Below are 21569 nucleotides of genomic sequence, written 5' to 3' on the forward strand. Positions count from 1 at the left end.
GGAAGGGGAAGAGAGGCCATGCATGTGGAAAGGCTGGGGGGCGAATTGGACATGTGGGGTGTCCCCCTGCTGTGACTGCAGCCCAGGTTTGTTCAGAGGGAAGGGGATTAACAAAGGATGAGTCTGGAGAGGTGGGATGGGGAGGAGCAACAGGGAAAGCCCTGGTGGTTGGGCCAGGAGCTTTGGGTCAATAGGGGGTCACAGGGGAGCGTCAGAGTTTAGAAACTGTGGTGGATGGATTGGTAAATGAGTGGGAGTGGCTGTGACCACAAGTTCAGCATCCTTGCTGCTCTGGAGACTCAGTTTTATCATCTGGAAGGTGGGTGCAGGAGGAGGACCCACTCCCAGGGCTGCTGGGGGACGCCCTAGAGTCTGAGAGGGGCCCGTGGCTCACACCCCCTGTCTGGGACATCTCTGCTTCCTGTTTCTCCGTCAGGGGAAGTCTCGGTCTCAGCTTCAAAAGCACAAACACGCTCTCAAAACAAAGGAAGTTGGTCCTCGACTGCGGAGGAAGCAGGAAGCTGCCGGCCCTGCTAGCAGCCCAGCTGCCGGGGCTCGGGGACGGCGGTATGGAGTCTGTGGCCCTGTACAGCTTCCAGGCCACGGAGAGTGACGAGCTGGCCTTCAGCAAGGGGGACACTCTCAAGGTAGGGTGGCCGAGGCTGGCCGCGCTGTGCCTATGTGGTATGGGGGGGGGTGCTTAAAATCAGGGCCTGGATGGCCCTTCTAATAGAGTCTAGTCTCTGGAGGAAGAAAGGCCCAGCTTCTCCAGTCATTGGCTACGTGACTCTGGACAAGCCATCTTCTGCCTCGGATCCTCAGTTTTCCCATCTGAGAAATGGGACGTTAGTGCTCCCTCCTTTAGGAGCCATTCTGAGAATTCTGCGGAGTGAGTGGCAGGGGCGGATTCAACACCCAGTTTCCCAGGAAAGAATTTGAAATGAGTTAGAGAGAGAGAGGCAAAGAGATTGAGACAGGGAGAGGGTCTTGGGAACTGAGGACACACACTGACCTATCGGGGGTGAAACGACCGTGACTCAGGGTCCAGATGGTTCTCCCCTCAGGTGAGATGAGCCGCAGCGCTATGCAGCCCCCTCGTGGAACCTCTGTGGGGAGCACGCAGAGTCCCGGGCAGAGGGGTTTCCAGGCTCTCTCTCTCGGGAACTGTCCCTGCTTACATGCCTGTAACTGGAAGCGGAGCTCAGGGCCCTGATTCGGGAGTGGCTGGCACGATTTGGGCGCTGGAGCTGCCATCAGGTCCCGCTCAGGAAGCTCGCTGGGCGTCAGACTCCACGCCGGCCTGGTGGGCATAAGACTGGCTATCCTTCCAGTCTGAGCCGGGCCCCATTCTGGGCCGCCCCAAGCTTCAGGCCTCGGAAGGGACAGAACCTCCCATGGGCTGACCGTGTATGGAGCCAGGTCTGAGCCCGGTGGTGTGCTCCAACACCCTCTTAAGCTGCCGTAGCCCCATTTTACAGGTAATTAAGTGAGGCCCCCAGGCACCATGACTTGCTCAGTGTGGGGTCGAGTGTGAACCCCTGAACCTGGCCTGGGGCAGGAGGGTGACGGTTCTGAGAAGAACCACATCATTTTGAGGAAGTCCCCCCTTATCTGTGCTAAGATGCTGGCCCTGGGTGCCCTGGGTGGCCGGCAGGGGGGGTGACCTGAAGACGTGTGGTTACCTGAGGGCGGGGCAGGCCTGGCACAAAGACCAACCAGCCAGTGCAGGAGACTCTGAGATCTAGCTCCAGCCTACAGGCCTTGTTAGCCAATCTTAGAGAGTTTGGGTCTCTAGTTCCAGACTCTGGGGCTTGGGAGAAATTGGAATCACAAGGAACTTGGAATGGGGTGGTCAGTGCTTTTCACCTGAGACGCAGGTGATGGGCAGTGTGGCGGGGATGGATCTGTGGGGTCCCCCAAGGGAATCACCGTAAAACCTATGACAACCCCTTCCCTCCTGGATGCCTGGGCTCACAACCCACCCAGAGACTGGCTGAGTTCCCACTAACCCTGGCTAGAGCACTGGCATCTCCTGCTGTGTTTGCTTCTAACCCGGGCTCCTGAGGGCAGGGACATAAACCAGTGCCAGGACGGGGCAGGCCCTCAGCAAGATGGGGTGTCAGAGGAAGGAAGGCGGGACTAAGATGTTAGCCAAGACCCAGGAGGGGGCCTCTCAAGGCATGACAGGCCATGGGAGGGGCTGCCTTTTCCTTCCTTCATGCAACAAACCCTTGCTGGCCTGGGAAGCATTGTCCTGAGAGCTGAGGACATAGGCAGCGGCCAAAGCCCAGGCCCTGTCCTCCCAAACCTGACATTCCAGAGGGTGAGTCATGCCAGGAGGTGACAGATGGATGGAAGCAATCACCCGGGGAGATGGAATGCAGAGGGTAGGAGGGGCAGAGGGACAGCTTTAGATGGGCGGTGGGGGTCTGGGCAGCCTCTCAAAAGAAGTGACACCTCAGCTGAGATCTGAAGGATGAGCGGGACCCAACCATGCAGAGAAGAGGCGGGGGAGGAGAGTGAAGGAGGAGATGCATCCAGCGGGGGTGGGGGTGTGAGTGAGTCTGCAGCGTGGACTCAGCGTAGCTCCGTGCTCCGTGGCGGCACAAAATATCACACAGTCCCTAAAAACACTATCTGGGGAGGGGTCGTTTAACAATGCAAAAATGCTCTCGAAGTGGCAAAAAGGCAGAATACAGAGGAATATACACAGAGAGCCAACTCACACATACTCAGTAGATTTGAGCTTTAGGGATTGGAAACTGACATTCTGCAGGTGAGAAAGGGAAAGCTGAGCCTCTCCTAGGCACCGGATTTGTGCCTAGGAAAAAACACCAGAATGCCCTGATGAGTTAGTCCTTGGTCCTGGGAGGCGGGCCATCAGCAAGTCCCACTTCCTTGTTCATGCCCCTGCCTTTCCCTGATGGACAGGGACGAGCAAGTGGGCCTTCCAGGGCCAGACCTGGTGACAGGGCCCTTCCTCTCACAGTGGTGCAGGTGCCAGGTCAAATCCTGCCTTGATTTAAGATTTTGATGGATTTTTTCTTTTTGCATTAAATTTTAAACAGTCTAATTTTTAGAACATTTTGAGGTTTACAGAAAAATCATCGAGAAGATAATACAGAGGGAGTCGCATCTGACACCGCACACCCACTCCTGCCCATGCACACCCTCCTGTGGTAACATTTTAGAGTATCAACCTGGTTCATTTGTTACATTAACAGACTGATGTGGATACATTATCATTAACTAATGACAGCCTTAAAATTTTTTGCATTGATTTTGATTTTTTTAACATATTCTCATAAAATACTATTTACGTTGATTCATGACATCTTTGGAGCTTCCTAAAATTTTGCGCTCAAAGTGCCTCACCCACCTCATGTGGTCTGGAGTCCGATTTCTATAACTGCAAAAGTTCGACTGCGACATCGCCCGGCAGCCCTGCTCCCTCTCCAGCGCCTGTCTGGTGACTGAGCACACAGGGTGTCCATTCACGAACGTGTTTCCAGAGCACCAGCTGTGAGCACCCAGTGGACACACAGATCCCAGGCCCTGGGAGCTGGCAGGATGCTGTTTTTCTAGTCTTGAGCTCTGCTCTTAGATGACCCTCTGGACAAGTGGCCCCAGATGTCACCTCCCTAAAATATAGCCTCCTCCCAGGAGCAGGCTGCTTTGGGTACACAGTACCCTGTCGCTCCTGGCTAGAGGAAAGATGTGGTTGCTGGCTTACCTCTACTTCTTCATCGACAGCCGGGCCCCCAGAACCCAGACTCAGGGAGCCCATGGCCTCAGCATCTCCACGGGGATGGCTGGTGCGCCCCAGGTTGGACACAGCCAGCCCTGGGTTCCCCGCCTGCCCCTGCATCTGTTCCATCACACCCGGAGGCCACACCCGCCCACCAGAACCCAGGCCCAGAACTCGGGGTGGTCTTGTCTGCTTTCTCTGCATCTTGGAGCCAGCCTGTCAGCGGCTCCCCCAAACCATCCCAAATCTGACAACATCTCAGTCACCTCAGTCCAAGGCCCCATCACCGCTCACCTGGGCCCAGCTCCACCGCCCGGTCTCCACACAACAGCCACGACCCATAGCCTGACCTGCCCCCAGTGGCCCTCAATGGCTCCTCTTGTTTGTTTTTGTAACTAATTTTATTTATTTATTGGCTCTGCTGGGTCTTTGTTGCTGCGTGGGCTTTCTCTAGTTGTGGGAATGGGGGCTACTCTCTGGTGGCTGTGCTTGGGCTTCGCATTGCTGCAGCTTCTCTGGTTGCTGAGCACAGGTTCTAGGGCACGTGGGCTTCTGTGGTTACAGTTCGTGGGCTCTAGAGTACAGGCTCAATAGTTGGGGTGCTCTGTGGCATGTGGGATCTCCCTGGATCAGGAATTGAACCTGAGTCTCCTGCATTGGCAGGTGGATTCTTTACCACTGAGCCACAGGGGAAGCCCGCTCCTCTTGGTTTTGAAAATAAAAATCTGAACTGCCTCCTCACTCCCACCAGAGTACAATAACGTCCAGCTCTCGCCCTCCCTGTGCACCCACGGCCCGGCCCCCACCTCAGCTGCAGTCACACAGCTTTCCTTTCTGCTCCAAGGACAGCTGGCTCCCACCTCAGGGCCTTTACACTGGCTATTCCTTCGGCCATGGACACTGTTCCCCGCATCTTCTCACATCCAACCTTTCCTATAATTCAGGCCTCAGCTCACGTGTCAGTCACCTCCTCAGAGACGCCTTTCTTGCCCACTCCCCCACCCCTGTGGACAATCCCCTGCCCCAACCAGGCATCTACATCTTCCTGATGTATATCTTGCGAGCACTCCCCGCTGCATTAAATTATCTTGTTTATTTGTCTGCTTCCTGCTTCTCCCTCTGCCTCTGCCCACTGAAGTGTGACCTCCTGCTCCCTGCTGTGTCACTGGGCTGGACACAGGGCCTGCCCTGCAGGAGGTGCTCAATGACAACACTGGCCAGGGGATAGTGGCACAGGACAGCACCCAGGAGAAGGGGCCAAGCTGGGGGCAGGCCAAGGTGGGAGCGTCACCAGGGAGGGTTGGCAATTCTTGTGTCTCAGAGGGTCTGGGGGCTTTGAACAATGTTGACAGCAAGACCTTAGCTACCGCAACCTGTCAGAACATTTCTAAGTCTTTCCCTGGAGTGGAGATGACAGGAAAACAAACAAAACTGGGATAGACGAGACGTGTTACAGCCTCATGTCCACACAGGACTTTGTAGGTCACAAAACACCACCGTGTAGGCTGCATCCATTTTACGGGTGCAGAAACTGAGGCCAAGGCTGCGGAGAGAGTTAGAGGCAGGCAGACTGGTCTAGAGCTCGAGGCTCCTGGGAACCTTCACTGAATCTGTGTCCCATAGGCCCTGATTTTCCCATTAAGCTGGGGTTGGGGGGGATTTGTTTTGTGTTGTTTGGTTTTCAGCAAAAGTTTTCCTGAGTCAGCCACCTGCTTCCGGCTGTCCCTGGGGACACTGGCCTGGCCCAGACAGTGGGGACAGGAAGGAGGGGGCTCTGCGGGCCCGGTCGGACGAGTTGCTGCCCCAGCCCTTGCTCCCACGGGGCCTCTGCTTGGGCGGCTCATCTGTGTCTGATTTTCTGTCTCACAACCAAGCATCCCCACCGGGGTGGAGCTGATATGTGGACCCGCTCTAGGACAGACAGGGAAGACGGCCCTTGGGCGGGGTCCAGAGACAGCATGAAGGAGGACTGCTGTGAGGAGTGAGGGGGTCCTGCGTTCTCCTCTGTGAAACGGCTTTTGATGACAGCAGCCCCGGGGGCCGGGGTGAGAATGGGTGACATGTGGCGAGCCTGCCCCGCGACAGGGGAGGGAGCCCAGCGTCTGCCGCCACCCACAGCGGCTCCCACCCACACTCAGGTTTCAGTTCCCCTTGGGCCACCTGCAGGACGACGCAGAGCCTGTGACCCGAGGCTCGTCTCAGCCCAAATATCTCCCATTTGCTCCCCAGGGTCTGAACTCCCCACCTGACCATCACCCCTGAGTTCAGACATGTGGGTTTGTAAATGTGGGTGACCCCAGGTGACCACCACTTGGGGGGGCTCCTCAGACTGCCCCCCACCCCCGGGTCAGCGGAGGCGTTGAGTACCGTGGGCCCCATGCCCAGGGCCACAGCTCAGGGACCGAGGGGTGGCAGGGTCTGTCCTAACCCAACAGGGTGCTAGGGGTCTGGGTGGCAGTACTTGGATGTCCAGCTCCAGCCCCCAGAGCTCAGCCCACCAACCAAATCCTCCTCTATGACCCACGGGCAGGCTCCCCCCAAAACGGGACAGGGAAGACCATGGAATCACACTGCATGGGGACGCTGACCTCCCCTTCCTCTGGGAATTGGGCCCCGGGGCTGGTGTGTCCCCTTGGCAAGGGAAGCCGACACTCCTGGGTGACCAGGGGCCATGTCTCTCCTGCCCACAGATCCTGAACATGGAGGATGACCAGAACTGGTACAAGGCCGAGTTGCGGGGCGCCGAGGGGTTCATCCCTAAGAACTATATCCGCGTCAAGCCCCACCCGTGAGTAGCTCCCCCACATCCACAGGCCCCCTGCCCCGCTGCCAAATGTCCTCTCCCAGCCTGGCCCAGACAGAGTGACCTGCAAGGCCTCACCCCAGCCTCCCTCCATCCGTCTGGAGCCCCCTGTCTGTACCCTGAGCAGAAGTGGGAGACAGAGATGTGATGACTTGTCCCAAGTGGTGGTAGTCTGGGCCAGTCCAGGCCACAACACCGAGGGTCTGGGACACCAGAGAGCATCTGGGCCCTGGAGAGGAAGGGGCCTGGGTGCTCAGCGGTGGGCCCACTGGCTGTGGCGAGCCTCAGGCAGGCCCTGGCTCTCTCTGCAACACAAGGAAGGCTGAGGCTACACTCATGGGGGGTCCTAGGAGCCTGTGCAGGGGTGGGGGTGAGGGGCCAGGGAGAAGAGAGGCAGGAAGGAGGCACACCTGAGGGCCCTGCCATTGGAGCAGGAGAGCAGAGAGCTGGACACTGGCCAAGCAGAGCTGGGACAGGACAGAGCAGGAATCAAGTGTGGGCGTCCCCAGGCCTGGGACCTGCTGGCCCAGGGAAGCCCCTGGTCAGGCTTTCAGTGTTGAATGCCCTAGTCCAAGCCCCGGGACAGGCCTAAGTGGCCAAGAACCTATGAAAAACCAAGTGGATATGCGTGGGGTGAAGGCTGAAGTAGTCTTGAGACACAGTCATTCACCAAACACTGGCTATGGCCCCAGGGACCCAGCCTGGGTGATGCTGGACACATGTGATGAGATGCTCGGGTCAGACCACCGTGTCCCAGGGAGAGACAGGAGGTAAAGAAAGTATGACAAGAGAAGGCAGTCGGCATCGAGATAACTAACCAGGGAGGCCTTCTCGGAAGAGGTGACAAACTGAGGTTTTGAAGGAAGTGTGTGGGAGTTGGCTGTGTAGAGTCAGAGAAGGGCATTCCTGGGAGAGGGACAATGAGAACCCCTGGCTGTGGGCCTGGCAGCAGGGCCTCAGATGCTGGGTGGAGGGTGGGAGGAGCCACAGATGGGTTTCAGTGTGGATGGGGGGTCTGCATCTGATGCAGAGGCAGGTGACAGGGCTGGGCAGGCTAGAAGGGGCAGTATGGGAGCTGTGACATGTGTGTGGTTGTGGGGTGAAAGGAGAGGGAGGTACAGGGCCAGGGTGGGGCCTGGAGGCTGTTTCCTCTTTATCTGTCTTCAAGTTCTTTCCAAAGCTGCCACCACCTCCGGCTTCCTGTGTTGGGCAAAGCCTCTACCCACCTAGGTCCCCTGTCTGGGCTCCAAGCACTCCCACCCCCCAACAGGTCCTGTAGCCTGGGCTCCAGGCCTGCAAGGTCTCTGGGCTATGTGACCTTGACTTCCATATAGGGAGAGAACCTACCAGGGCCACCAGCCAGGGCCAGGTCAGTGAAAGACACAGTGGAAGTGGGAGCCTCCAGGTGGAAGCTGTGGCCCAGCAAAGGCTGGGAGCCTAGGCGGTTGGAGGCTGCTGAGAAACCCAAGTAGAGGCTTTGGTTTACTCAGAAGGAAAGAAAAGCTGATGGATTTCAGGGCCATGCCCTTTGGGGCAATATGGCGGTTGAAGCCAGTCTCCACCAGGGTGGGAGGCAGCCGTGGAGGGTTCCGTGTCTGATGGCCCTGGGGTCCCTGGGGCTGTCTTTGGCCACTAGTGTCTGGGACAGATCGGGGACCAAGGGCAGATTCCCCCACCAGCTTGGGGCCAGGTTCAGGTGCGTTCTGGGCTAACTTCACCCCTGCCCAGGCTCTGAAATAGCAGTGGGGAAGTCCAGCTAGCAACTGACTCAACGCTTGGGGCTCCAGTGTGGCACGTGGCAGGACAGGGGTCTCAGAGGGGCCCTGATCACCACCACCACCACCCTGCAGTCCAGGGAGCCTGGGGGAGGTGTGATGCAGGCTATCTACTCCCAGGGCCTCTGGGCATCGCGGGCAGAGTCCACCGAGGGTCTGACCCAGTCGTGTGGGGGTCTAGGAGTGCATAGTCTGCTGGGCCCGGGAGGCAGAGTAGAAGTTTGCCGGGAGTGTGGGCAGACCAGCTAACAGTGTTGGGGTGGGGTGGGGTGCGCGTGGTTGAAGGTCGTAACAGTGGTGGTAAAGCTCTGCAGGTGGCAGCGGCCTTGTCCTCCCAAGGGCCCTGCGAGCTGGGTGCTCTCGTCACTGCCTTGTGGGCCAGGAGATGGTGGCACAGAGATGAGTGGCCTGTCCAGGGTCAGAGATGGAGGGAGGTTTGCCTCAGGTGCTGTGGGCCTGTGCTGTGCCCACCAGGACAGAGTCGGGAAAATTTGCTGGGCAAATCTTGGCGGGGGGGCCTCAGTTTCCACATCAGTAAAATGGGCGCTAAGTGAGGAGTGAGCTGGGTTCTGGGGGTGTCAGGACGGGGAAGCTGGTTTCTCCCATCCTGTCCTTTGAGCCACTGAGGACCTGGAGGGGGCTGGGCAGCCTCCTCAAGACTGCGGTTGCGAAAGCCTTTGAGGGTGACGGCCGCCCACACGTGGACGCCTCCTGTGGGGTTTTGTGGGTTCTTCAGAGACACCGGGCTCAGGAAACGCCCACATGGGGCCCCACTGGATCCCCACTTCCCCTGCGGCAGCACCTGCACCTGTTCTTGCTGGGGGCTTCCCGGAGGAGCTCCGTTCGGATACCCCTGAGCCCCGGGCCCTCCGCGTCCCAGCTCAGCCTCCAACCTGGAGGTTCCTCCGGGACTCCCAGAGACCTGGGCTGAGCTCACAGGCAGCCTGGAGCCCCGCCCTTGGCCACCACCTCCACCGCCTCCACTCCGGGAAAACCCACTGTGAGATGGGCCCAGGCCTCCCCAACCCCCAATATGGGGGTACCTGTGGGCTAGAAGCTCACTTTTGGGGTATGGGCTCCCAGGAGTGGCATCTAGAACACAATGTCAGGACCAGGATTTTATTTTGGGGTGGAAGGTGGGGAGGAGCCTTGGAACTGCTCCTTCTGGCCCGAACCAACACCATGAACTGAGCAGGGTGCCTGCCCTGCTCCCCTCGGTCACCACCTGAGGACGTTGGGGGCCCAACCCGCCCACACACAGGCCGGGCACATCAGTAAAAAGCCCTCGGAGGAGCTGCCAGCGCTCACACGTGGCAGGCACTGGAGGGGCAGGTGGGGCTACAGGCAGGACCCCGTCTGCCTGCACCTGAGTCCCTGTGCTGGGCTTGGAGGGCTCTCTGTCAACATCCTGACATGACAGGAAATTCCCGCCTCATATCCGCCTGGGCGCTTAGACTCAGGAAGGGGAGAAGGGAAACGGTGCAGGGAAGGGAGGCTTGGCGGCTTTGGGGCACCAAGGTCTCACGGTGAGACTCCGGCCACAATGGGCTTTGGTTTCCCCATGTGAACATCAAGAGTGGACTAAAACCCTGGGGCTGGGAAGCCAGTTGGAGATCACCTGGGTCCTCTGAGGGTAGGCGATTCCCAAAGAGCCAGACTCTGCCAGACGGCCTGGAGCATTTACCAGGAATCTTCTATTTACCCAGTTCTGTTTGGTCAGAAGGAAGAGGGACTTGAACCTGTGAGAAAAAGTCCAGGTGGCCTCAGTCTGTGCATCTGTGAAACGGGTACAGGGAGAGACCCTTCCTCACCAGAGCAAAGCTGCTATTTCTCTTTGGTGGTTGTTTAGTCGCTAAATTGTGTCTGACTGAAAAAAGACAATATAAAATGTGTTTGACTGTTCACAGTCCCACAGATTGTAGCCCACCAGGCTCTCTCTGTTCATGGAATTCCCCAGGCCAAGAATACTAGAGTGGCTTGCCATTGCCTTCTCCAGAGGATCTTCCCCACCCAGGGACTGAACCTGGGTCTCTTGGATTACAGACAGATTCTTTACCATCTGAGCCACCAGGGAAACCTATTTCTCTTTGGTCATCTTTAAAATATTTTTTCACTTTTAAGAACCTACAGTAGGAAATGTAAAAGCCCAGGTCGGGGTGGCTGGGTCAGAGTTCACTGAGGTGTGTGTTTGCCTGAGTGTGTGAGCATGTTAAGTCACTCAGTTGTGTCTGACTCTGTGATCCCGTGGACTGTAGCTTGCTAAGTTCTGTCTATGGGATTCTCCAGGCAAGAATACTGGAGTGAGTTGCCATACCCTCCTCCAGGAGAACTTCCCAACCCAGGGATTGAACCCGAGACTCTTATGTCTCCTGCACTGGCAGGCGGGTTCTTTACTACTAGCGCCACCTGGGAAGCCCTGTGTGTTTGCCTGGTGTGGCGGCAAAGGTTTGTGCTCAGGAGCTAGAATGCTGGGACTAGGCACAGCTCCTGTCTGCCACCATGTGTGACCTTGGGTACATGACTTCTGCCTCTCTGGGCCTCAGGTTGATAGTCTGTAAAGTGGGTGCAGTCGCACCTCCTGTGTCCAGGACTGCTGGAGAACCTGGCAGTGATGGGTGCCTGGCACTGTGCAGGGTGCCTGGCCCCCCGCCCTCACCTTGCCCTCTCTGCAGGTGGTACTCGGGCCGGATCTCCCGGCAGCTGGCGGAAGAGATTCTGATGAAGCGGAACCATCCGGGAGCCTTCCTGATCCGGGAGAGTGAGAGCTCCCCAGGGGAGTTCTCCGTCTCTGTGAAGTGAGTTCTGATCTGAATACGTGGAGGAGGGTGGGCAAGGACAGGCCCTCAGAGCGTGGAAGGAACGACAGACTCCTGGAAGCAGATGACCATCTCGGGGTCGGGAGTGAGGCGACTGAAGGGCGGGCCCTGGGCAGTGAGGATGGGAGGCCGACTGGGAGTCCTCCCATGCCGGGCCAAAGGGCTGGCCGTTGTTCCATGAGCAGCAAGTCCCCAGGGGAAGCTAATATGACAAGGCTGCAGGGGGAGAGCAGCAGGCCCCCCGGGGTGGGTGTCCAGGGAGTGCTCTGGACAGGGTCCTCCTTGTGCTTCGCAGTCAGGAGGATGGACCCTGGGGCCAGGGTGCTTAGGTTCACATTCCAGCTCAGCCATTTCCTGTCTGTATGACTTTGGGCAAGTCACTTAACCTCTCTGTACCTGCTTCCTCATGAGTAAAATGAGTTATTGTGAGGAGCAAATGAGTCATTCTATCGAGAGCCATTAGAATAGTGGCTGCCACTGAAGCAGGGTGACAGCCTCTGGGCAGCGCGGAACCTGAAACCAGAAGTCACAATGGGGCAATGAGGAGTCCAGGGGAAGGAGGGGCAGGAACCAGGGCAGGGGTCGGGCCCCGCTGGTCTCTGTTCTGCCTTTTCTGAACCTGGAACAGGGGGTTGTGGGTGCAGCAATTCAAGGACTAGTCGCTGAATTCTGTGCAGTGTGCCGGGCAGTGTCAGGGACTCAGGAAACAACAGTGAAAAAACAAAGTTGCTGTCCTTCGGGGTTTGTGTGTTAGTTGGGGAGACAGACCTTGAACAAGGAGTGAACGAACAGAGCAGGAGCCAGGTGGCAGGGATGGATGGCCTCAGGTTTGAGCAGAGATCTGCAGCTGCAGTGCAGGCTGTCCGGGGCTCCAGGAGTGAGGACCGGGAGGAGAGCTTCCAGGCAGAGGGAACAGCAAATGGAAAGCCCCTGGGGTGACTGGGCAAAGCTAGTGCGAGAAGGGGTGTCAAATCCAGAGAGAATGGTCTGATAGGTCCCGACCAGGAGGCGAGTTCTCCCAGAGCAACAGACCCCCACGGAGCATCCCCACTAGGGGAAGAAGGTGGATCCCTCGGGCTACCGAGGAGGAGGATGGCTGGGATCAAGGGAGGCCCTGGAAAGAGCCAGGCGGAGCCGCTGGCATTAGCACTGGGATGGGGCTGGAGGGTTGGGGAGGTGGCATGTGCCCATGAATAGGGGACCACCAACAATAATACCACCATCAGGGTTGGTGAGAGCACTGGGCACGTAGCTGGATGGGATGGGTGGGTGGACGTGGGCAGTGCGGCCTCAGTATACTGGATGGCACCAGTCTTCTAGGACTGGGATGTGTCACAGCCAACAGCTGGCTAATTTTTCAATGGTTAAACGTACATAGGATGGCTTTGATAGCTCCTTTGGGGGCAAGTCTGATGGGGCACAGGGCTCAGGGGAGGGAGAGCTCGTGTCTCCCAGCAGGCCGGCCATGAGGCTCCTGTTTGCAGAAATGTGCCCCAAGGGAGGCCTTTCCTGTCTATTCTGTACAGAGCTTGTGGTGGTGTGCAGTCAGGACACTGGAGCCCCGGCAGGTGGGCTTCTCTTCATCGGGGTCAGGAGAGCTGCTGGGGATGGTGGTCCCACATCAGGGGTCACAGCCCTCACCCGCCCCTCTCCAAGCTTTGTCAGCAGCCTTGGCTTTTCTCACTTCCGTTTCCCCTGGAAACAGGCTGAGCTCCTGATCCAAGGCAATGGCTCTCCTCCTGTCTGAGCCTCAGGGGCGGTGAGACACCAGTTCTTGGCCCTGAGCGTCTGGAGCCCCTGGCTCACCCCTCCCTCCACAGTCCAGCCCGAGGCCAGTGGGTCCCCCGAGGAACGGAAGTGGCAGTTTTCCCTGTGCCGGCTCCTGGGGCCCAGTATCTCCTGGGAAAGGCACCTGCCAGGCGGGCTAGTCTGGCCTCGCTCCAGGAATCAGCTCCAAGGTCACCGCAAAGCAGGGCACGGGGCTTCTATGGCCACCTCTGCAGCCTGAGCTGAGCTCCTACCTGCCTCCCCCCGACCCCCGAGAGTGGATCCCATGGCCTGAACTTCCGCCATAGGTGCCCTGGCACCCTGCCCTCTCCTGGAGCCTCCCTGGATATGCAGACCTGCCACCCCAGGCACAGGGTCAGGCCAGCCAGCTCAATCTTTGGTGGGTGTGTGTGTAGGACAGGGGAGGAGTCCCTCAGGGAGTCTCCACGATGCCTGATTGAGGGAAGTTCGATGGCAGCAGACACTCCACAGGCTGGAGGAGATGACATCTGAGCTGGGCCCTGAAGCATGAGTAGGAGTTTGGTGCACAAAGAGGAGAGGGGGTGCCAGGCCCAGGCAACAGCAAGCGTGAAGACCCAGAGGGGGGCAGAGAGGGTGGGCTTGGAGAGCAGTTTGTCTGTCTGAGCAGGAGCGGGATGGGCAGTTTTGGGGAGCCAGCACCAGTGTTGTCTGGGAAAGGGGCCTGGAGTGTCCTTCAGAGAAATCCCTGCACACATACTGTCCCCCCTGCTCCACCCCAGGCATCCTACCCATGCCCTATCCCCTAGCTGAGCAAGAACCCTGGGTGCCCGGGTTGTGGTATGTACACAGCACCACCAGGTGGTGCCCTCCAGCCTCAGTTGCATCCCCCAGGGCCAGGATCCTGGGTCCTGCCCCTACTCTGGTCCATCCTCTGTCAGGGGGCCTTTCAGGGTCCTTGGAGGACCACCAGGCTGACATCAGAGCAGGAAACAGACTCAGGGCATCTGTGGCTAGGAGAGGGGCTTTTGAAAAAGAATATCAGCTGTGAAACCCTGGGCAAGGTACCCTGGTCTGTTTCCTCGTCTGTGAGATGAACATCGATGGAAGGGGCTGAGTATGCTGCCAGCACACAGCACGTTCTCCCCAAATGTTGGCTTCCCCGGTGGCTCAGCAGTAAAGAGCCCACCTGCCAGTGCAGGAGACACAGGCTCGATCACTGGGTGGGGAAGATCCCCTGGAGAAGGAAATGGCAACCCACTCCAGAGTTCTTGCCTGGGAAATACCATCGACAGAGAAGCCTGGTGGGCTACTGTCCATGGGGTCGCAAAGAGTCAGATATGACTTAGCGACATGAACAACAACAATCCCAAAAGCCAGCTATAGTTGTTATTTTCAAATCAACCCTTCCAGGACCACACAGTGTCTCCTGGCCCCAGCCCCATGGTCCCAGGCTGTTAGAGAAAGGCCAGTGGCCATGTCGGGGTGGGCAGCCCAGCTCTCCTCCTGTGTAACCTCAGCAGATCCCATCCTCCTCGGCTGTAACGTCCTTATCTCTAGCATGGAGGCAGTAGCCAGGACGTCATGAAGTCCAGTGACCTGACAGCCACCCTTCTGGGTGATGACTACACAGATGTATGTGCAAGAGCGTTTTCGTCTCACTGGCAGGGCTCCCGGGACCTCTGATCCTACACGAGTGGCATCTCCCGCACGCTCCTGCCAAGCCTCATAAAGCTGTCAGAGGTGGGGTTTACAGGCCTTGCTCTGACTCCTGGAGTGACAGTGGCCATGGCTGGGTGCCCTTTACAAGTTTACAGAGGGCTGTCACCCCCTACCCCCACCTCCGGGAGCATGTCTGAGTTGGTGGCCTGAGGGCCAGGGCAGGGGCGCACGGCCTGGCTGTGTAACTTTGGCCCCTACTCTGATATAGGCTGCGGTGGGCTCCTTGGTTGGAAGCAGTTTGTTCCCCAGTGAGACTAGAAAGACACTTCCTTCTTTTCAGGCTCAGGTGCCTGGGGTCCCAACCTGTTTGCTCTGCCCCCTTTGGTTGCTGAGCCCCTACTGTGCGCCAGGCCCCATGCCCAGTTTCAGGGACTCAGCTGCCAACAATTGAACAAAGCTCCCTGTCCTTTAGGCTCAGGTTCCACTGGGGCGACTGATAATTTTATACATGTATGTATGAGGAGATGTGTATGTATAATTTATTAAACAATTTGTAAATTATATAAAATCTTGGAAGATGAAAAAGGCTCTTGGAAAATGAAGCAGAAAGAATCGGAGGAAGGCACAGATTTATGCAGGCAAAGACAGGAAGTGACCCCAGAAGTCTACTGTGCAAGTGAAGAAACAAAGGCTCAGGAACGTGCAGTAACTTGCCTGAGGTCACACAGCCAGAAACAGCAGAACTAGTGCCCACTGACACCCCCATGACCTGAAAGACCAGGTCTGCCCTTCCGCTCTCCTTCCCTGAGGCTAAAAACCCGGTGTCGGGGCTTCTCTCTCCACTCCCTTCCCAAGGTCAGTTTGATTCTATCTCTCATCTGCTGCAGAACAAGTCAGCCACCCCCTCCTTTTTCACAGATGGGAAGACTGAGTCTACAGAAGGGCCATGCCTTAACAGAAATCACCCAGTAGGCAGTCAGCAACCTGGCCTCCACCAGGCCACCAACCTGGTCTCCAAGCCCTGACTGGGGGGTCCTGGGGCTCCTGACACCTTACCCCAGCCTTGTTTATCCACCCTGGGCCACTGTCACCCTGGCTAATGCCGCCACCAGGCCAGAAAAACCTGCTGGGCAGGACCAGGAGCAGCTAGCATCAGGCCTGACTTCATCCTTTAGACTTTTCTGACAGCCCAGGGGCCTGGCCCAGCCCTCAACCCCCCTGGGTAGGTGGGCGTGGGGGTCACAAACAGGTATACACAGACCCATGGCTGCTCGGAGACAGATGCACACGGCCGGCCTCCCAGAGCAGGGAGAGACACGCACATACATCCAGGTGTGATGGAGAGACACTGGCACACACAGGCCCAGACATCACACGCATACACCAGGCTTGGTGCCCCCTCCAGCTCGGGAGGGCTCACCCAGCAGGGCCACCCCTCCTGGCTCCAGGGCCACCTGGACTTAAACTCAGGCCTGGAGAGGCAGGAGACAGGCTGGCAGGGAGAAAGAGCCTGCCCAGGTGCTGGGTCCTCAGCCCTGTCACATGGAAGAGGGTTGGTCACTCGCCAGGCCAGGGGCTGGCTCAGAGGAGGGTCACGCCTGCTCACAGACACAGCTGCCCCCGGCTGTGGGTGGGCTCCTCTCCCCTCTGGGCCCTGCTATCCCATCTTGAGCCACGCACAGGCTGGGGGCTGGACCACGAGAGCTTCCCAGGTTTGAGAATCCACCAGTTGTCAGGCTGATGAATTTGAGCAGACTCTGGGAGACAGTGGAGGACAGAGGAGCCTGGTGCACTGCAGTCCCCAGGGTTGCAGAGAGTCGGACTTGACTTAGCAATTGAACAACAATAAGGTTCTAGAACTTCTGGGTCCCTTGCCCCCTCCCAGGCCTTGCCCCTCCCCTGGGTATGATCAGGGAAATGCTCCATTCTGGGTGACATCTGGGTGACTGAAGGTAACCTTCAAACACCAGAGTGTTCAGAACTGTGGTCACTTGGAGCTGAGTTCTCCTCAAAATCCCTACACACTCCTCCGCCCCTCACCCGGAGGACAGCTGCTGAATACACTCCCGGCTCCTCCTCGGAGATGGCACTGAATCAGGGCCTCTGCCTGCCCAGCACCACGGCCACAGTCCAGGGGCCGGGAGAACCCTAGGCTCTCGGGGACAGGGCACGAGGGAGTCAAGGACCGAGGCTGCAGCAGGCCGGACAGGAGGGAGGTGCCTGCCCGCCTCCCTGCCCTCCTCCCATCCCGGGACGTGGACACACATGTCCCATAGCCGACAGCACAGGTGCTTAGTCACCTGGGAACAATGCTCGCTGACGGCACACGAGCGGCTTTGTCTCAGGCCCGGGAGATGGCTGTACCTGGTCACAGAGCCTCCAGTATTTTCTGGCCTCAGTTCTGCAGGTGGAGCTGGCTGCCCTGAGAGTGGACATGTGTTAGAGGGGCTGGGACCACAGCTCAGAGCCAGCGGGGTTTGGGGGGTGTCAGCGGGGTCCGGGAATGAACCAGACAGTGAGCATGGATGCCCTGGGCTGCCCCACAGTGTCCCTGACCGGATCCTCTCCCAACTGGGCTATGCCTGGGCCGACTCCTGCCTTCCTGCCTTTGGGTATCTATGAGCAGCGGGCTACAGGCAGGATGTACAGGGCTGAGGAAGACAAGGAGTCCCCTGACTCTGACTGAGGGCATCTGAGGCAGCTCATAGAGCTTGGGCCATGTTACCCAGGCTTTGAAGCATGAATAAGAGTTTGACTGAAGAAGAATTTGGAAGAAATAATGTAGCAGAGGCCTGGAGGCATGCTTGAAAGTGGAGAGAGAGGCTATGCATGGTTGGGATCCTTGCCTTGGGCAGGGCGGGAGGATTCCCCCTTCCCCAGGCCCAGAGACACGCACAGAACGGAAGGTATTTACCTGGAACAAATCTCTATCTTAAATCTCACATCTTACCTTTAACAAGGCAGCACGCCAGGCCTGGGGCTGACAGGTGGAGGAAGTGAGCTCAGACAAGGAGGATAGGCAGCTGGGGGATGGACACCGAGCTCTGGTCCAGGCCCTCGAAGCACTCGGACAGCAGGACTGCAGGAGCTCAGGCTGCCCAGTCATGTGCGGCCCCTCCTGGCATGGGATAGGCTGAGCACAGGGAGGCACCAGCAGGTCCCTCTGCCCTGTGGCCAGTTTGGGAGAGGCAGGCCATCCCTTCAGTTGGAAGGTGCTGGGCAGAGGGGTGGGATGTGGTGCAGTTGGGCTGCAAGGCTGGGTAAAGGGAGGGGGAAGAGAAAGGGCTACGATGATCGCATCAGAGCATATTTGAAGAAAATTGAGGCTGGCCAGGTCATCAGAGCCAGACCTTGAGATCAAGGTGTTAGGATTTTATCCTGAGGGCCGAGGGCTGTGGGGAGCCATGGAAGGTTCTTAAGGGGGGTAGGGGTGAAAAGGAAGCATCCCACAGCCTGAGCCTCTTGCACACTGGCAGGCTTTGGTCTTAGGACTCTCCCCTCAAGGGACTGTGAGGGCTGGGAAGGGATGAGGTGGGGGAGGGAAAAGAGAGTTAAGGCTGAGGGGACGTTGGAGAGAAGAGATGCTGTCTGGTCACCTCTCTCAGAGGACCCATGCAATATCGCCAATAAATGAGCGCTCACACAGAAGGGACGTGTTACTATGAGGAAACTGAGATTCAGAGAAAGTAAGTGATTTGCCTAAGGTCACACAGCAAGAAAGTGTCCTGATCCAGGGTCCACATCCTTAACTCCACACTCCACGGCCAGGAGATTCCCTGTGCCTTGCACGGAGCCTGTTGCTGGGGCCTGGGACCCCTTCCCCACCTTGTCTCCTCCTGACTCGGTCCTCACCCGGAGGGCAAAAGGCCAGGGGGCAGGGGGAGGGCTCATCCAAGCAGCAGTCTGAGATGGCCTTTCCCCCAGCTACGGGGACCAGGTTCAGCACTTCAAGGTGCTACGCGACCCCTCAGGGAAGTACTACCTGTGGGAGGAGAAGTTCAACTCTCTTAACGAGCTGGTCGCCTTCTACCGGACCACCACCATCGCCAAGAAGCGGCAGGTCTTCCTGCAGGATGAGGAGCCCCTGCCCAAGGTGGGTAGGGTTGGGGGGAGGCAGGAGGAGGGTCTAGCACAGCTTCTCCAGTTCTGTCCTGGGGGTTGCCGTGAGGCAAGAGGAGTTGGGGGGCAGGGGGAGGTGGGAAGTGCAGGTAGAAACTGCCGGGCAAGCAGAGCCTGGCTTATTCTCAGTCAGAAGCTGTGCGTGGCACACAGTAGGTGCTGAGTAGTTGTGTGTTGAGTGAGTGAAGGTATGCCGCCTGCTGAGCCTCCTGGGAATCTGCACCTCACAGGTAGGAAGCTGAGGCTCAGAAAGCAACAGGACTCATCCCAGGCCGCCTGCCGGGTGGGGTCAGCACTGGCTTCTGCTTGCCAGCAGCTGGCCTGGGGTTGGGAGGTGCAGCAGGGGGTGCCCGTGGGCCAGGTCCTGGCCTGGTGGAGGGGGTCTAGCCACCCCTCGTTCTCACAATAACAGCAATTTGCCAGCCAGCTCTTTCATCAAGGGGCCCTGGGACCAGATCTCAGTCTCATTAGGATAATGAAACCAGCCAGTGGGGTTATTAGACCCGAAATACTGTTTTCCTTGGGACGGGGTGTCAGCAAGGCCTGTGGCTGGAGGTCGGGACCCTGCACAGCCTAGTGAACTTGGGTTCTGTGGGGGAGGGAGAGGGGACCGCAGGCTGCTGCTCTAGTCCTGCCTGTTCCTAGGCCCCCCAACCCCTGCTCCTAGCCACGTGTGATCTTAGGGCCAGTTCATCCCTCCCCTGGGCCTCAGTTTCCCCTGGGGCCAGTAGGATGAGCCCTGGGAGCTGATAGGAGAGTAAACAGTGTTTTTGGAGGACCTCCCTCCCCCGCCTTATGCACCCTCCTCCCATCAGCACACTTAGGGCCTGGCCTGCTCAGAGCTCAGTCTCAGGGATGATTCCCCCAGTGGGTCTGCTGCCAGGGTCAGCTCTGCCCTTGGAAAGTGTTAGGGGCCCACGAGGGAGCTGGGGGCTGCTGGAGGGCTCTCCCACACCCACCACCTGGCTCTGAGGTCATCCACCCTGCAAGGCAACTGCAGAGCAGGCCCAGCCCCTGGGACCCAGGCTGCCTCCTCTGTCCTGGGCAGAGAACCGCTAATTACAGCCTGTCCATGATCCTATCGCCAGCCCAGATGAGATTCTGCAGGCTCAGAGCAGAGTGACTGGTGGGCAGGCAGGTCCAGGGTGCTGGGTGTGATCATCACGGCGCCAGGCTGACGTGCCCAGAGGGGAGCTGTCATCCAGCAGCCATTCGCAGGGGGCAACCAAGTCCCACAGAGGTCAGGGACTTACCCACGGCCACTGGGGCACAGGTGGGACTAGAGCCCAGCCTGAGAGACAGAAGTGTGCAAAGTGACATCCTTTGCCTCAAAGCCTGGCCAAGGGCAACAGCAGCAGACTGCTCATAGCCACACATCACTTTACAGTTTAAAGGCCTGTTCCTGTAGGTCTGGGGCCTGGAGTCAAAAGCTCAGGAGAGAGCCCCCAAGACACTCAGGGATCTAACCAAAGTCCCAAGCTGAGGCCCAGGACTTGGTCCCTTGATTGCTGGCCATGTAGTCCCACCTGGGCTGCCAGGACAGACCCTGTGGAAATGCAGGGTCTGTGCTGCAGATGTGCATGGAGCAGGCAGCGGGAGGCCCATGGCAGGGTCGGGTGGGGGGATGGCTGTCATCTGAACCTGGACACAGAGCTGGGTTCAATCCCAACTCTGCCTCCCCTTGGGGCTTCCATGGGGACAGCCCAGCCGGGGGCTCCTGAAGGCCCACTGACCGTTTTCTCCCTCGCAGCCGCCCCAGGCCTGCTTCGCCCAGGCCCAGTTTGACTTCTCGGCCCAGGATCCCTCCCAGCTCAGCTTCCGTCGCGGTGACATCATTGAGGTCCTGGAGCACCTTGACCCCTGCTGGTGGCGGGGCCGGCTCTCCGGGCGGATCGGCTTCTTCCCACGGAGCTACGTCCAGCCAGTGCACCTGTGACCGGAGTGGGCCCAGGGGCTGAGTCAGTGGACCCGCGGTCCACCAGGCACGTGGAGAGAGGACACTGGCGCCCCCAGTCCAGGGCTTTGGACAGGAGCATGGGCTTCTTGACTGTCTGGCTGGCCACTGGTGCTTCATGCTAACTGGGATGGGCCCAGTGCCCCGGAACCACTGCCATGTGCAGTGCCCACCAGCCTGGGGGACTCCAGGGCCTCCGCTGGCCTCTGACATCACAGGGTGGCCAGCAGGGCCCGTCCACTCCAAACACCCATGCCCCTCCCCAGGAAGGCTGAGGACTCAGGCTCTACCCACTGGGGGCTCAAGCCAAGGAACCACAGGCTGGGCCTGCCTGTCCCTCCAATCAAAGCCCCAAGGGCTGGCTACTGGGGAGGGGACCAGGGCCCTGTGTACCAGTAACCTGGACTTGCTGGACAGACCCCGGTGGAAAGATACTTCTCAGCTGTCCTTCGAAGACTCTGGGCTCCACAGGCCTCCAACATCCCTGTCCACTGCAGACACTTAGTGAGGAGGGCAGGGTGGAGGCGAGGTCCCGAGGAAGGAGGGTGGGGGTGGGAGGAATGGAGGCAGCTGCTCCTTGCCACTGGCCCCATGGGGCGGATGCACTCCAAGGGGGCAGCCCTGGACATGGCCCCCTGGGAGACACAGCTGCACCTGCCGTATTTGTTGAGGCCCAGGTTCTGCCCAGACCAGGGCTTCAGGAAGCGGGGGTCACTGCAGACCAGGTGCGGAGCTGGGGCAGGAGCTGGGCTTTAAGGTCCAGCAGCATCCAGGATGGGGGCAGCCTTGGTGGGCCTGGCTTAAGGAGAGGCTGGGTGTCTATGGGGATGGCGCCGCCATACGACCCGGGACTCTTGGAGGCCTGAGCTCTGGTGAATTCGCTGCTCATGACCTGGGCCTGTGAACTCAAAATAAATACAGTAAAAGAATATAAGGATGTCCGTGA

The 21569-nt window shown here is 58.5% G+C and overlaps 1 protein-coding gene across 1 annotated transcript; it reads left to right on the plus strand.

The window, feature by feature from the left end:
• Nucleotides 1-460: 460 nt before the first annotated feature.
• On the plus strand, nt 461-21560 carry GRAP (GRB2 related adaptor protein). The gene is made up of 5 exons (XM_055407434.2): nt 461-647; nt 6439-6536; nt 10999-11121; nt 18475-18643; nt 20420-21560. The coding sequence occupies exons 1-5, from the start codon at nt 570-572 to the stop codon at nt 20603-20605; spliced, it is 654 nt and encodes a 217-aa protein (XP_055263409.1). The 5' UTR covers nt 461-569; the 3' UTR covers nt 20606-21560.
• The last annotated feature ends 9 nt before the right edge of the window (nt 21561-21569 follow it).

Source organism: Moschus berezovskii, chromosome 20, assembly GCF_049115385.1.
Source record: "Moschus berezovskii isolate FMDL1 chromosome 20, NW_MosBer_1.0, whole genome shotgun sequence".
Classification (NCBI taxonomy): domain Eukaryota; kingdom Metazoa; phylum Chordata; class Mammalia; order Artiodactyla; family Moschidae; genus Moschus; species Moschus berezovskii.